The following is a 15,280-nucleotide window of genomic DNA, read 5'->3' as shown; positions in this document are numbered from 1 at the left end:
TAACTTAATATATTATTTTTATATAAGTTTGATCTTGAATGCTCAAAGTGATGCACCAAAAAACAGGCTGAGAGAGAGACATTTGCGTGAAAGTACAGTGTTTTCTAGGTTGTATGTTGTGTACATGTTCTAAACTTTTCCAATCCACTTCTCCTCTTATGAAACCATGTTTTTTGGTACTATTGTAAACTAGGATTTAACATGTAATACCATTTTTGTAAACACTCTAACCTCTAAACCCTAAACAAATCTCAAGAAACATATATTATGTTAAAGACTAGAAACAATCTCTTATCTTACTGCTTTGACTGGTAAAATACCTTACTGCTGTGTGTCACAAATTTGGATCCGTGATCATATGTTACTTGGGGATGGCCCATCGTACAACCCGTTCTGACAAAACAGCATCTTATTCTACAATAGAGAATGCAATAGAACGGCGTATAGAGTTCGTCAGCCCATACATATTAATTTTAAGGATTTGACATGCCCTGAGTGAGTTGAAATAATTTGAAATTTGATCTAAAAGTTTTGATGTTGAGTAAACAAAGAAATACAATCCTTAATTTTTTAAGATAAACCGAATTATCCGTAACGAAATCGGGTCGGGTCGGGTGAGATCTAGCGGCAGAGTCTCGTTATAGTACTACAGATCCAAACAACAACACAACCGTATAAAAAGTTTATAATCTTGCCGGAAGGAGGAAGCGCGTCGCCGATCACGCGCATTCATCAGTATCTTTCTCATTCTCTCACCTAATCACATATTAGGGTCTTTCATTAATGGCGAAATCGATCTAATTCGTCCCCGTGAACTTAACCCAACAAAAACCTTTGCTTCAACCATACTTCTCCAAAACTGTCCCTTCTTCACCACTCTTCTCGCGTCTCTGTATATATATAATATATATATATATGCATCTATACTTAGTAGAGAGGAAGACTCTTCCACGACAATGCTAGAATGGCTCAATTCAGACAATCGGGAACTGAGAGATTCAGCGGCGGTCGCGGCGGAACAGCTTCTTCCGATCACGTAGCGATCGGGATCCGAAACGGCGTCGGAGGAGCTAAAGCTACTAACCGGTGGAGAAGATCCGTGAGAGCTGATAAGATTCGTCGACTTGGAATCGGCTCTGTTGTGTTTGTTCTTTGCCTTGTCCTCCTTGTTACTGTTCTAGCTTACTATTTTATCTCTGGTATCACTACTAGTAATGGCTACGATGATAAAGGTTCGTTTCTCTCTCGATCTTTGTGTATTTGAAGAAGATGCTGCGAATTGGATTCTTTCTTATACGTTTCTTCTTTTTTTTTTTTCCTTGGCAGTATTTGATTCATATGAAGGTGATTTTTTGACGAATGTGACTAGAATAGATCCTTCAAAAGTGCTTGAGTTTGGTCAAGGCTCAGTTGTTCATGGACGAGATTCTAGGGATTGGGATAAGGATGATAGAAGACGAGATGATGATTATAATGAGGATGGAGTTGAGCATAAATCTGTTGATGTGAAAAAGGATGTAGCAGTGAAAGGGATTGGTATGTATAATGAAGCTGGAAGGAATGAACTTAAGATGTATGAAGCTGAGTATCAAGCTACGCTGGGGAAAAACAAAAGCGATGTACATCATGAAGGAGTTGATATGGATCCTGAGGACGATGATGCGATTGATTCTCATGATGGGGATGAGTATGTTGATTCTGGGCATGATGATGACAATGAAGAGCAGAACAAAGAGAAGGTTAGCGAGGTTGTTCATTCTATGACTAAGCAACATAATAATATGGAGAAGGATGATGGAGTTATGTCGAAAAGGTCACTTGGGGATTCTTCTCTTGTTAGTAAGAGTGGTAAGTCCGGGAAAGCGTCGAGGTCTGATACAAAGAGAAGAGGTCGTCGCAGATCTTCAGGTGATAAACTTGTAATTACCATGGTTGAGAAAGTTAGTTTGAGTATTTGTTGCTCATCGTTTCATTTGTTGTTTAAATATTTCAGCTTCATGTGAAATGAAGCTATTGAATTCTAGTCAACCAATAGTGGAGCCCTTGAATACTCGAAAATCTGCTAGATTCTCCTTACAGTACGTAGAGAAGGAAGATAAACCTGATGGAGAAGAACAGTGGGAGCCTAGATTTGCAGGTCATCAGAGTTTACAGGAGCGAGATGATTCCTTCGTGGCGCAAGACAAGACAATTCATTGTGGCTTTGTCAAAGGCCCTAAAGGATCTCAAAGCACTGGATTTGACCTGACAGAAGATGATACTAATTATATCAGTAGATGCCACATCGCTGTGATCTCATGCATCTTCGGCAATTCTGATCGCTTGAGGCCTCCTGCCAACAAAATGGTATGCTTCTACTCGTTGTTGAGATTATGTTTATGTTGTTTGGTCGTCGCTTTTCCATGTTTAAGATTTGGAAACTATGACCAGTAAGTTGTGTATCGTTAGAGTAGCCTATCTCCCATACATGGACCTTGAGCGTAGTCTCTAACTGAGACTTGCCACTCGGTTATCTTAGAGTTCGAGTGGCATGACTCGATCTGTGGGTGCAGTTTTACTAACTGTTGTAGACTAGTGACTGGGAATAAGATTAAAATGCGCAGTTTTGAGCTAGGCATCTGAGTGTTGGTTTCGTGGGTGATTTTCATCAACACTGGACAGCTATCTGTTAGAATTGATTCATCAAGAACCTCAGAAAATATATTTGCTCTGTTTTGATTCTTGATTCTCATATTTTGTTTCCTGTTACTAACCTTCGTTCTTTTCGTTTCATTTAGATAAGTCGGTTGTCAAGAAAAAATGTATGCTTCATTGTGTTTGTGGACGAGATTACCATGCAAACAGTTTCTGCAGAAGGACATACCCCAGACAGAGCAGGATTCATTGGTCTGTGGAAGTTGGTTGTCGTGAAGAATCTTCCTTACGCAGATATGCGGAGGGTAGGAAAAATACCAAAAATGTTACCACACCGACTTTTCCCATCAGCAAGGTGAGTCTCATTTCATAAGCGACAACTCTCATTTTGATGGGTCTGACTAGCACATAGGTTTTCCAGTAGTTGCATGTAGAGAATAGGTCAGTGACTCATGGTCAAGTATGATTGAAAAATTAGTGGAAGCAACATCAGTTATAAAGCATGTGTATACTTTTCATTCTGAACCACAAAGCCAAAAGTCAAGTGTGAAATACATTAACGGTTAGATCTTGAAAGTGGGTTCTCTGGAAATATGGTTTGGAATCTGATAGTCAATATCTGCTGAAAAAACTTGTCATGTAAGAGCAGATCTGTATCAACACACACAGAAACTTATCTGCTGTTTCTTCTTCCAGGTACTCAATCTGGTTGGATAGCAAGTTACGACTTCAGTTGGACCCACTACTCATTCTGGAGTACTTTCTATGGCGTAAAGGTCACGAGTATGCTATATCCAATCACTATGACCGTCATTGTTTATGGGAAGAGGTTGCACAAAACAAGAAGCTGAACAAGTATAACCATACTGTTATTAATCAACAGTTTGAGTTTTACAAGGCTGATGGGCTGACCAGATTTAACGCTTCGGATCCGTTCAAGCTTCTTCCTAGCAGTAAGTATCTGTTGGTTGACTTATATAAACCAGGATTAGGACCTTCCTTGGGGAGTGTTTTCTTTAGTTAGTGTCTGTAACTGCTACTGGGTTGCTCGTAACAAGCACACTGAGTTTTGAAATATTATCTAGTGTTAAAAGTTCATGCGTAATTGAGGTTTTAGATTTTCGCATAAGCAATTACATCCTTGGTCCCGATATCTTAATAGTTTTTGCAGCCAGCTGTTACATCCCAGCATTTAAGTTATATGCAATATGTGGGTCGAATCCTTATTGCCACCATCCAAGGGTCATCATTACCTGGTGTTGATCATGCGTATACATTTGTGCTGATTGCTGACAATCTTCTTTTTTTTTTCTAATCTTAATTGCAGATGTTCCAGAGGGATCTTTCATAGTACGAGCTCATACTCCCATGTCGAACCTATTCTCCTGTCTTTGGTTCAATGAAGTGGAACGCTTCACTCCCCGGGACCAGCTGAGCTTTGCTTATACTTACCAGAAACTAAGAAGGATGAACCCTGATAAACCATTTAATCTTCACATGTTCAAGGTAAAGATCTCCTTTTGAAAAGTCTCCATGACAATAATTCTGCTTGACCTGACAATAAGCTGCTTGATGATTATCTAAAACATTGATTCGCCTCCTTGTGTGTAAGCTTGATTTAGAATTGTAAAGTCAAAAGTGCTCTTGACATGAAATGAACTGTAGTGTTCCTATAAACTAGTAATAGAGCCACACCTCGAATGCAGTGACTTGTCTAGTCGTGGAGGTAGTATGTAACGGTTGTAAGCTGAGTCATTGATGTGGGTCATCAAACTTTGTAGCAATTGAACCGGTCAGTAGGAAATAATAATACCGTGTCTAAGATGTGTTGATACCATGTTGGTTAGTATTAGAATTATATCCTAGGGAACAGAGAGGGTCTCAAAACTGATGCTCTTATTCATGGAGAAAACAGAACCGATGGATTTTGGAATGATGAATTAGGTTCTTATTATAGGTCTGAGTAGTTAAGACTTAAGAGTATCAAGAACCAGATTTTCTAAGTTTCCATGTTTTGTTTGTTTTCTCATCTGGATTTCAGGATTGCGAAAGAAGAAAGATTGCAAAGTTGTTCCGGCACAGATCATCAGACGAGAAGCGAAACCTTATACAAGCATCAATACAATAAACGACTCTGTGCGGTACCGAGCTGTATCCGTCGTGCATATTACTTTGAGGCTCTACTGCTATATTCGCAGTGTCACTTGGAGAAAAGACCACTTTTTCTTTGCTCCAATGACTTAGAAACTGCTGCAGGAAGATCCAGATGTTGTACATTGGGACTGAGTCTGTTGCTTGTGGCGACAACCAGAGGAGGTTATAGGAAAAACAATGTGAGGTGATTTGTAGATTTAGGCGGCCTTAAGAGTTGAAACTTTGAAAAAAAGAAGAGGGGGCTTGATTAGATTCATGAAAGGGTCATCCATTTTTATTCAATTCATTGCTTTGTTTTTGTCTGTATCACTATCATGCCACAGTTTACCCTTAGAAAATATACTCATCCCCTATATATTATTTGTTAAAAATGATTTCTCAAACTTTGCTGATATCCCTCTGATCAGGTCTACTCACAAAAACATTGATTGCAAAAACAGCCACATAACATTACAAGTTTTTTTAGCGGGTAGAAAAGGCGGTATTAGAATAGTTAATAATGGATACAAATCCAAAATGTCACACTGAACTACAAAGAATTCAATTTCTTTAAACACTGCCACAACAAAATGCACAGAAAAGTTCAAACTGAAAAGGTAGCGATGCAATTGGTATTTAGTATTTACATTTCGCATCGTCTTTCTTCAGAGTATGGGCATTGGTGTCCCTGGTTTTTGGTCCCCCAAATTTAATAGTATTACTAGGGATGGACCCGCACGTACGTGCGGGTTTATTTTGATATTTTAACAAAATAGTTTTTAAACATTATTTTTAGTTAAGATTTTGGTAATTGTATGATTATCATAGATTGTTTTTTAGTTTGTTTTACTGATATTAATGGGTCATTAGATAAAAATACCAACTTTGTGAAAGGGGGTAGGAGGACATAATTGTAGAAATCCATAATATTTGAAGATGGATCGTATGTTGAAAATTATTTGGACCTCATTCTTTGTATTGGTTGAAGTTCTGATTAAAAGAAAAAAAAAATGAAACGAACAAAAACAATTGATATCTTTTAGGTTCATATTTCTAATAAAACTCTATTGGTTTATATTTCTAATATATGTACGTTTAGATTAGGATCGGATAATACCAGGCATCCGTTTGGCTACCCATCAAACCTGAATATATAAATATATCTAAAAGTATTTATAATATTTAATATTAATATAATTTAATTATCCAAAATTATAATCTTAATTTTGAGTACGATTAGTTTTATACCTAAATATCAAAAATAATCAAAATATCTAATTTTTATTTTGTTAAATAAGCCGAATTTAGCTAAATTTATTAATTTAATTAATATTAAAGATTATTTTCAGGAACCAATCAGGTTTTGAAATTTGTAATCCAAACCGAGCTCGATAATACCCAAATCGAACCGAATCCATATATCAAAAAATATTCAATAGATTCTATTTTTTTAGCCCGAAACCAATCTAGTAATACCCAGACCTGAACGGGTTATCCGTCTATCTTCACCGAAGGAAATCGGCACTACCAAAGTTAGATGATTCACCCGATTAAATTCCATCAAATTTGATGTCTCCGATATCATCCTTGCCGTCTCCGCTTTCAATTCCGCCTGAGAAAACAATTGTTTTTTCTAAAATCGATTTCATCCATTGGATCTCTTCCTTGGTACTTTTTCCTTTTCCTTCATTCTTCTCATTTCTACCCGCGATCCCTATTTCTTATGAATCTCTAGATCTACTGAGCTTAATCGTATGACCATCATAGGTAAATCTAATCACCTCTCTTGCATATTGGTATTATTTTCCATGTTCATATTATTCCGTATGTTTTAGATTTGAGTCTTGCATGACTCATACTGCAATTTTTTTTGGGGTTTTGAAAAGTTCAAGCTAACTCATTGTTTGCTTCTGTTTTTTTTTTTTTTTCAATTGTCCGATCCGGATTACTCATATAATGCTCAAATTTGCTGTTGTTGGTGCAATTTAAGTTTAAGACTTGAAGCTCTTTTATTGGTTTGACTCAATTTGCTGGATGCTTCAGCTTCGATCCGACTGGTATTCATTTTGGAGTTACGATACCCTCTCTCTCTCTCACTCTAAGCACAAAGCTTAATTAATTAGGTACAATAAGTTGTTTTTTTTAATAAGTAGCAGCCCCAATTGGGTTTTGACGTTATTTTCCTTTCTCTGTTGCCGCTCCTTTGTGTTTTTCATTAATTTCCTTTCTCTGTTGCCGCTCCTTTGTGTTTTTCATTAATTGTTTGTTCAGTTTTTGGTCAAACGGATTGTTCTTTGTTTAGATGTTAAACTTTTTGTAGATTTTGTTGTAAATTATATCGTTTCACTACTAGTTATCAAAATACCCTCTGATTCATTCTTATATAAAAATATAAGAATACCTTTATGTATATATATACCCATCTCCAAAAATTCTTCATTACGCCCAGAACCATAACAATAGCTTAGTTTTGTTCCTTTAGAACCATAATCATAGCTTAGTTTTGTTCCTTTAGTTGACCGAGAAAAGAAAACAGTTTATAAAACATAAGAGTTGCGTATTTTATTAAAAAATGACAATATAAACAGAAAACATAAACCAATAGAGAAATTATATTTGATTGTGTTAGAATATAAAGTCTATTTAAAAAATACACATATAAGGGAGTTTTAGTAAGGTTTGTTGTAGTTTACGACTTCTAGAATTGTTTTCTAGAAAACACAAATCATTATTTTTCTGTGATTTGCCAACCTTGTCTCTAAGGAACACCTTAGCCATGTTGTTAATATCACTCTATATCAGTTTCAAAACTATTGAGAATATGTAACTTGAAAGCATGTTGTGTTGACCTATTAAGAAAAAACATTTCATCTTGATCCTCCAGTTAACCTTGGTTCCCAATAGGTGACACAATCGGGCTGGCTTCAATATATCACCATGCTTATTCTGTTATTCAAGAAGACAATATAGATGCAAGTAACAATAGAAACAATCAAAATAGAGAAATAAAAATGATTTGTTTTAAGCTATTACGGAGACTTTATAATACATGATTATACAATTGGTTTACTGACTTACCATTTTTAATTGCTATTTTGCCAGTCTGGATGAAGTTCTGGAAACATCATTGACCTGAGCCATGTGAGATGAAACAGGAGAAAATGTAAGTTCCTTGGAACCTATAGAAAAGATTTTCAAAAGTTTTAAATAAAGTAGTAACACTACTGCAGTATCAGCCAATATCATCTCTATTGTCTCTCCAGTGTATGTGGTATATTGCACAATCTTGACTCTAACCTTCCATGTTGGTTTGAAGGCCTTAGATCGGAAGGATGTGTGAAACCATTTGTGGCCGCGATGACTTTTTCTAAGGTGAATTTGTAATCTATTTGTTTGTATTTTTTGTGTTATGTTATGTACGTGGTGATCCATGGTTTTATAGTAGCATAAGTTATCGGTTGTTGGGTTTGTTTGATAGTATAGAATATTCGATGCAATCAATTTAAATATTCTGGGTTTGATTTGATTTAGGTTTGATATGATATACCTAAGATTAGGAATTGGATTGAAGCTGTTTCCGTTTTTAGTTGATAAAAGAAGAATGGTTTGGTTATTGATTAACTGTAACAATTAAATTACGAACAAATTTGGTAACTATTGAATATTGGTTGTTGCGATTGATCGGACTGTGAATATATTACATTAACTGAAAATATTGGATTAATTTATGATTGATATTGAACTAAAATTGTTTCCGTTTTTAGTATTGATATGGAAGAGGATGATCAGAGATTGCATTAAATTAGTTACCGTTTCTATAGGTGAGATAATTGGATTGTGATTACGTTTTATTTCGATTTCGTTTACAGGTTTGAGTGAAAGGAACTGTTTGGATACACATCTAATGTAATTAAGATCCGAATAGAGTAGTAACCAAACACAGAGGATCCGCGTCCTTTTACACTTCTGATTACCTATATGCCCTTAAATTTTATTTTTCTTTCTTCTTCCTTGCTTTTATCGTAGGGGCATTATATGGAATTTTTTCTTTTTTTTTTTTCCGAAAATACATGTTTTTGTACTCTCCAATTAATAGTATAGATTTTGAAAGATTCTTATTTTTAGTATGAGCATTAGTGTCTATTTGTATTTGGTCCCCTGAATAAAATAATAATATTTTGAAAGTTTTAACATTTATTATTTAAATTAAAAAGTAAATTCACAGTAAAGATTTAAGAAAAATAAAACATGTAACATTAACATTGAAAACATTTAAAATTTACAAAATTACAAAAAGTTGAAAAACAAAAACATACAATTAAGATATTAAAAACAGAAAACATAAAACATAAAAACATCAAAAGTAAAAACAAACATTTTATTCAACTCATAGAAATTTTAAGGGTTTTGTGCAAAAAAACCCTCCAAATGGTATTTTTTTGCAAGAAAACCCTCCATATCAAATAAATGCAGGTCAATACTACAATCTCAAAAGTAACCCGCAATATAACCCTCTTCTGTATCAATGACGTGTCACTCTAAAAATCTTGTTGTTTTTATGACAAAAAATGGCAACACATTCATATTTTTTTTAATTAAAATTTAGAAAAAAAATTGTCGCTTTGTCGTCTCCGATCCTGAGCTACGCATCGACCAAGCTCCTCGCCTCCACTTGGCTCAACCATCCGTTTAAAGAGAGGACTTTCCACCACTGACATGATGACAATGCTTTCGGTAACCCACTTATTCTTTACAACTTCTTCCGCCGCAACCACCACACCGACATCACCTGATAACCGCCTCCAATTCGGATTTTGCCTCGGATGCACCTTCATATGCTCCAATTCGTTCAGATCCAGAGTTAATTGAGTCCATCGAAAGAGCCAAATCCATGAGAATGGTACGGAGTGATGTGCGATGTTCTCTCCAAGCTATTCAGTTTCGACGGCGGCGGAACATCTAAACCTTCCACGATTCAGGGGAAGAAGAAGCTGCCACGGAAACAATCAAACCCTAGACATTGCTTGTAATTAACTGGATTCGTTTTTGCTATGGTTTTTAGTTGACTTGCATTATGTTGTTTGCAGAGATGCAACATAGGAAGAAGACGAAGTTGCAATTTTTTTCTTTCTTATTTTCTTAATTTTTAATTAAAAAAAATCTGAATGTGTTGCCATTTTTTGTCATAAAAACAATAAGATTTTTAGAGTGACACGTCATCGATACAGAAAAGGGTTATATTGCGGGTGACTTTTGAGATTGTAGTATTGACCTGCATTTATTTGATATGGAGGGTTTTCTTGCAAAAAAATACCATTTGGAGGGTTTTTTTGCACAAAACCCAAATTTTAAAATTAATCTTCATTATCCGGAAGATGTCCAAAGAGGAAGAACGACACGATGGGAATGGGTCGCCGTTGAGATGGAAGAGAGAATTCAAGAACTTTCTCTCGACAAAGTGTTTTGTGTTAACCCTACACAAAATCTTCTCCCAATCACCAGTTTCCACGTGTCCAAGTAGAGGGACGAAAAACGTTCCGTTTAAAGATATGTTTCTTCATTATAGGGCCTTTTGTGAATTATTTTTAAAAGACAAATGCCGGAGGACGGCCCAAATAGACGCCATTGCGCATGGTCTCATTTACATGGTCCTTTTAGTTTTCTTCCCCATTTTATCGAAAGAATGATATTAACAATAAACATGCAGAAACGAGAGATCTGCAATCAGCCGATTACGACCTAGAAAATGGAAAACTTGCGCTTAACGAAATCAAAGAAGAACAAGGTTTCATTGGCGCGTCTCTCCATCATGCCACTCCGTATAAACTTTGGGGAAAGCAGCAACCCGCCGGTGACAACCACAAAGCCCATCGTGAGCAGCCGGGACACTGACGATCTCACTGGCCACCACCGCCGTAAGAATCCTCTTCACGGCCACCTCCGTCCCCGTGCAAACCCCATTTAACACAAAGAACAAAGTGACCTCCCATGTAGGAGTCTCACGGGTTATATTGAAGTATCTAATCCAAGCTCGTGAAACAGACCGGAGACAAGGAACCTTACCAAATACCCCATGAACCTAGCCCAATCAGAATTCATTTGGCGTTGGCAAGCGCCCCGGCGCCCCGCACAGGATTGTTCATGCCTGACCGGAGGATAGCCGAGACCATGAGGTTCCAACGGCGACCCCAAAAGTCTTGAAGGGAGGTGGCTAAGTATGGTTTGTTGAATTGTGGCTCGAGATCACACCCAAGAGCGATACTTAGCAGAACTTTGAGAGGATCTAAGAGAATCTCAAGCTCCACGTATAGATGCAAGAAACATAGACCCAATAGCACAGTCTGAGGCAGTAAATGACTGTAATTGTAGACATGTAAGACAACAACATATATCATGCTTTTAATGGCGTAAGCTCGTTTATGGAAATGGTTTTGAGATGGCTGAGATTTAGGGTTTTGCTGAAGCTTGATGGGGAAGCAAGTGAAGCAAACAAATTTGATTAGATTAGGGGCAACTGGGAATAGAGGTCCTTGATCAAATGCAAACAGGATAAGCTTTATACTGGCCATCCCGGAGAGGTAAAACGCCGTGGAGCTAGAGAAATGCACAGAGGAGAAGGACAAAGGAAGAACAAGAAAAAGAGCACATATGGGAAGAACAGACAATAATCGAAGAATACTAGTTTTGATATTGGCTGAGATGTAGTAACAGTAAGATACTGAGATCATTGCAGATATCCAGACTAGGATGAAGTTTTTCCTCCATCTCCCTAAATCTTTTTTGTGTTGGTGTTGCAATTTTTTTTGCCTAGCTAGTATAAAAAAAGATGAGAGAGTAAATTAACTAAACCATATATATGTGACTTAAGGAATGTGCTTATTACAGCTATAGGAGTAAAAAAGATTCGAACAACGAAACAGCTTTGGTTCTACGTTCGTCTTATTCCACAATTGCGGATTTTGTGCTTCTCACTCCACTGAATTTGTGTAACACCCGCAAACCAAATTTTGGTATTTTGGTAAGGGTGTCGATCGACACCTCCTAGTGAGGCATCGATCGACACCAATTGTGGTCGGTTTGGTCGGTTCAATTTTAATTGTCCGGTTTGTGTGGTTGGTTTAGGGAATCCCTAAATCGAGTTTTAAAGGAAGAAAACGACCTAAGGTCGTGTTGTTTTGTCTTATTCGCCGTTTTTGAGAGAAAACACAAAGAGAGAGTGTTCTTGAGCTTTTGGGAAGAGATTGAGAGATTCCTTGCTGTTCTTGGGAGATCTAAGGCTGGGAAGGTGTTAGAAGCTTGCTAGGAGTGAGGGAATTCGTCCTTGTTGGTCAGAATCTTCTTGAAAGAGGTGAGTGCATGACCATGGCTTATCTAAGCTAAGATCTCTAGATTCTATGTGATTTGGTGCTTATGTGGTTGTTTCTTTGAGTTCTCTATGGTATTTCGTCACTGTCTGGGCTGGGTTTGGCTTCTGGGAGTGCATGGAGCGGATTTGAGAAGATTGGAGGCGAGATTCGGAGTTTCTGATCGAGGGAAATCGCTGCTCGGCATCGGTGTCGGTCGACACCAGTTGGGGTGTCGGTCGACACCAACGCGAGGACGGCTCGGGACTTTGGCGAGTGTCGATCGATGCCATGTGGAGGTGTCGGTCGACACAAACTAGGGTTTTCGGGAGTGTCGGGCAGGGTGTCGGTCGACACCAGTTTGGTGTCGGTCGACACCAGATAGTCAGTGTCGATCGACACCATCTGGTGTCGGTCGACACCCCTTGTTCAGTTACGATGGATGTTGCATGCTATGTATATTGCCTGGTTTGTTTTATTGATTGTTGTTTGTGGCATGTAGAGATCTTATTGCTTGTGTGTATAGCCCAGTAGATGGGAGGATTGCCTCACTGAGTGTTTATCAAATACTCATGCATCTCAATTTGTGTTTGTGGTGCAGGTAAAGGCAAAGTGTGATCGTGGAATCAAAGCAATGAAGAGGAGGATGTTCTAGGGACTCGATTGGATGTTGTCTGGCATTGCTAGGTTGCTAGAGTTGGGTCATTAGAAACATTGCTAGGTTGCTGGTTCCTTGTTTCTTGTTGTTTGGATTGATTATTGTTGATGATTATGGTTATTGGTTTTTATTGGAGTATTATTGGATATTATGTTGGTGTTGTTATTTCCGCTGATGTTTGTGATTGTGGTTAGGTGGCTAGTGGGTATGGGACCACTAGTTGTAGTTCTATTTATTATATTATATTTATTATTATTATTTATTAAAAAAAAAAAGGGGGCGGTCATTTCATTTTGGTATCAGAGCCCTTACGGTTCTAGGTTTGGGTTCACTAGGTTTCTGTTGTAGATGTTTGGGATTGCATGTCTTGATTGATTATGTGAGTTAGTCAATTGTGTGTGGCATGGAGTCCTAGAACATCCTCTTCGAGCCGAGTGTGTGATTCCACGGTGAGTTTATGTTTCTGTGTTATAATAGAAATTGTTTGCTTAGCCTTCTGTTCATGGTAGTGCAGATGGTTAGAGAGGATGCTGTGACTGGTCGAGGTCGTGGACGCGGACGTGGTCGCGGACGTGGTCGTGGTAGGGGTAGAGCCCCAGTGGTTAGTGAGACCGAGGACCAGAGTGTGACAGCTGAGGGTGTTGGCGAGTCGCAGGATGTTCCGGGGGATTCCGTGAGTGTGGCAGGAGGGGGCGGTATTGATGCTCCAGTGGCCGGTGATGCTAGGGTCCCGGGTGTGGGAGTCCCAGCGGGTGGAGTCCCTGGTACTGACTTTGCGGCTATGCTAGCAGAGGTGTTGGCGCGGTTACCACCAGTGGTACCGGCTCAGGCTCAGGTAGTGCCACCAGTGGTGGCGGAGGAGCGGCAGCCAGTGGCTGCGGATGTGGGGGTCCATGCTCGTTATCTCAGCATGTTGACAGAGATGGGTCGGTTGCGTACTGAGCAGTTTTCGGGAGGTGTAGATCCTACTGCTGCGGATGCGTGGAGGACGAGAGTGGAACGTAACTTCCATACTCTGAGATGTCCTGAGGAGTTTTGGGTGGACATAGGGGTCTACTTTTTGAGTGGTGATGCTGAGTTGTGGTGGAGATCTGTGGCTGCTAGGAGGGTGCAGCGGGAGATGACTTGGGCTGACTTCGTTTTGGAGTTCAACCGCAAGTATTTTCCTAGAGAGGCATTGGATCGTTTGGAGGTGCAGTTCCTTCAGTTGTCTCAGGGGACACGGTCAGTGCGGGAGCTGGACTTGGAGTTCAGTCGACTTCTTTGTTATGGGGGTCGGGCTATGGAGCCTGAGGAGGCTCAGATCAGGAGGTTCTTGAGGGCTCTACGTGATGACTTGAGAGTTCACTGTAGAGGGAGGAGTTATGCTACGCGTGCAGAGCTGGTTGAGACTGCAGCAGAGATTGAGGAGGATATCCGGGCACAGTCAGTGGTGGTCTGTCCAGCGGTTCAGACAGAGGAGACTTCGGAGCAGAACAATCCAAACAAGGGTAACAAGTCGGAGCAAAGGCATAAGAGGAAGCGGGAAGACACGTCAGGTATGCAGCAAGGTGGGCGAGGGTGCTTCGGATGTGGGAGCAAGAACCACAGGTTGGCAGACTGTCCCAAGAAAGGTGATTCACAAGAATATCGTCGATCGTGTTACCATTGTGGAGAGGAGGGGCACATCAGGCCTTTCTGTCCTAAGTTGAGACAGATGATGGGGGGTGCGGCACAACCGAAGGGAGGACCGGGTGCTCAACTCGGAGATTAGTTTGGCTTCTGATTCTTTTTATTTCAGCTACGTATTTTCGTTTGGAGTTGTAAACGTTTATTGCACTTGAGGTTTTTAATAAAATGCAGTTTTTCTTTTTTTGGTTTTTGGAATTTGTGGATCTTGTGGAAAAGAAAATCGCTCGGGAATTCTATAAATGGAAAGTTTCCATGCGTAGGAAGTTTCTAAAAACATAAAGTTCTAGGAGTAGTTAGAACTTGTGTTAGTGGGAAGGGTGTTTGTAAACACCGAGGAGTTGGGATGTTAGTAGTGAGACCTGGGGGTGGCCATGGCTGTGGTGATATTCTCAGAGAGGATATGGGGTCGGTAGGACATTGAGATGTTCTACGCGGATCACGGGGGTGGTCCAGGTTGGGAAATGCTTATAGACGTTATGACCGTTTGCTAGAGGGACGGGGGGTCCTGAACAACTCATGAGGAGATGGGGGTTCTCCTGAGGGGACGGGGGGTCCCCAAGATACCGATAGCTCGAGGGACTGTGGTCCCGAGGGTGGCAGAGGAGATGGGGGTTCTCCTGAGGAGATAGGGGTTCTCCTGGTACCGTGATCTTAAGGGTGACGACCCGAGGGTGAGACGGTATGGCTCAAAGACGGGGGGTCTGAGAGTGTGATCGGTATGGCTTGAAGGTTGCGACCTAAGAGCAGATGAGTTGGTGGCAAAGTGTCAAGGACGTGGAGATAAGCATGGTAACCGGATGTGGATTTATGAGACTGATGGGGGTTCAATCTCAGGGTTACG

At 39.5% G+C, this 15,280-nt stretch overlaps 1 protein-coding gene, 2 long non-coding RNA genes and 1 pseudogene across 5 annotated transcripts; 2 read left to right on the top strand and 2 right to left on the bottom strand.

The window, feature by feature from the left end:
* On the top strand, positions 672–5,145 carry LOC109124488. Its single transcript, XM_010480577.2, has 7 exons — positions 672–1,232; positions 1,327–1,908; positions 1,994–2,346; positions 2,778–2,989; positions 3,331–3,587; positions 3,962–4,140; positions 4,676–5,145. Exons 1-7 carry the CDS (start codon positions 965–967, stop codon positions 4,760–4,762), a joined length of 1,938 nt encoding a protein of 645 aa, XP_010478879.1. The 5' UTR covers positions 672–964; the 3' UTR covers positions 4,763–5,145.
* Positions 6,218–8,881, top strand: LOC104757786. 3 transcript variants are annotated; one of them, XR_762522.2, is made up of 5 exons: positions 6,218–6,534; positions 6,811–6,890; positions 7,870–7,930; positions 8,084–8,139; positions 8,637–8,881. It is a non-coding gene; the product is annotated as an uncharacterized LOC104757786 (long non-coding RNA). The 3 variants fall into 3 exon arrangements; XR_762521.2 differs by having other exon boundaries at positions 6,758–6,890; XR_762520.2 differs by having other exon boundaries at positions 6,218–6,890.
* LOC109129838 lies at positions 6,904–7,922 on the bottom strand. Its single transcript, XR_002036137.1, has 2 exons — positions 7,846–7,922; positions 6,904–7,713 (listed from the first exon to the last, which is right to left on the bottom strand). It is a non-coding gene; the product is annotated as an uncharacterized LOC109129838 (long non-coding RNA).
* LOC109125027 overlaps positions 10,507–15,280 on the bottom strand; it is a 9,564-nt pseudogene continuing 4,790 nt past the window's right edge.

Source organism: Camelina sativa, chromosome 17 (assembly GCF_000633955.1).
Source record: "Camelina sativa cultivar DH55 chromosome 17, Cs, whole genome shotgun sequence".
In the NCBI taxonomy this organism is placed as follows: Eukaryota; Viridiplantae; Streptophyta; class Magnoliopsida; order Brassicales; family Brassicaceae; genus Camelina; species Camelina sativa.
This window is presented reverse-complemented; position numbering and strand designations above follow the sequence as displayed.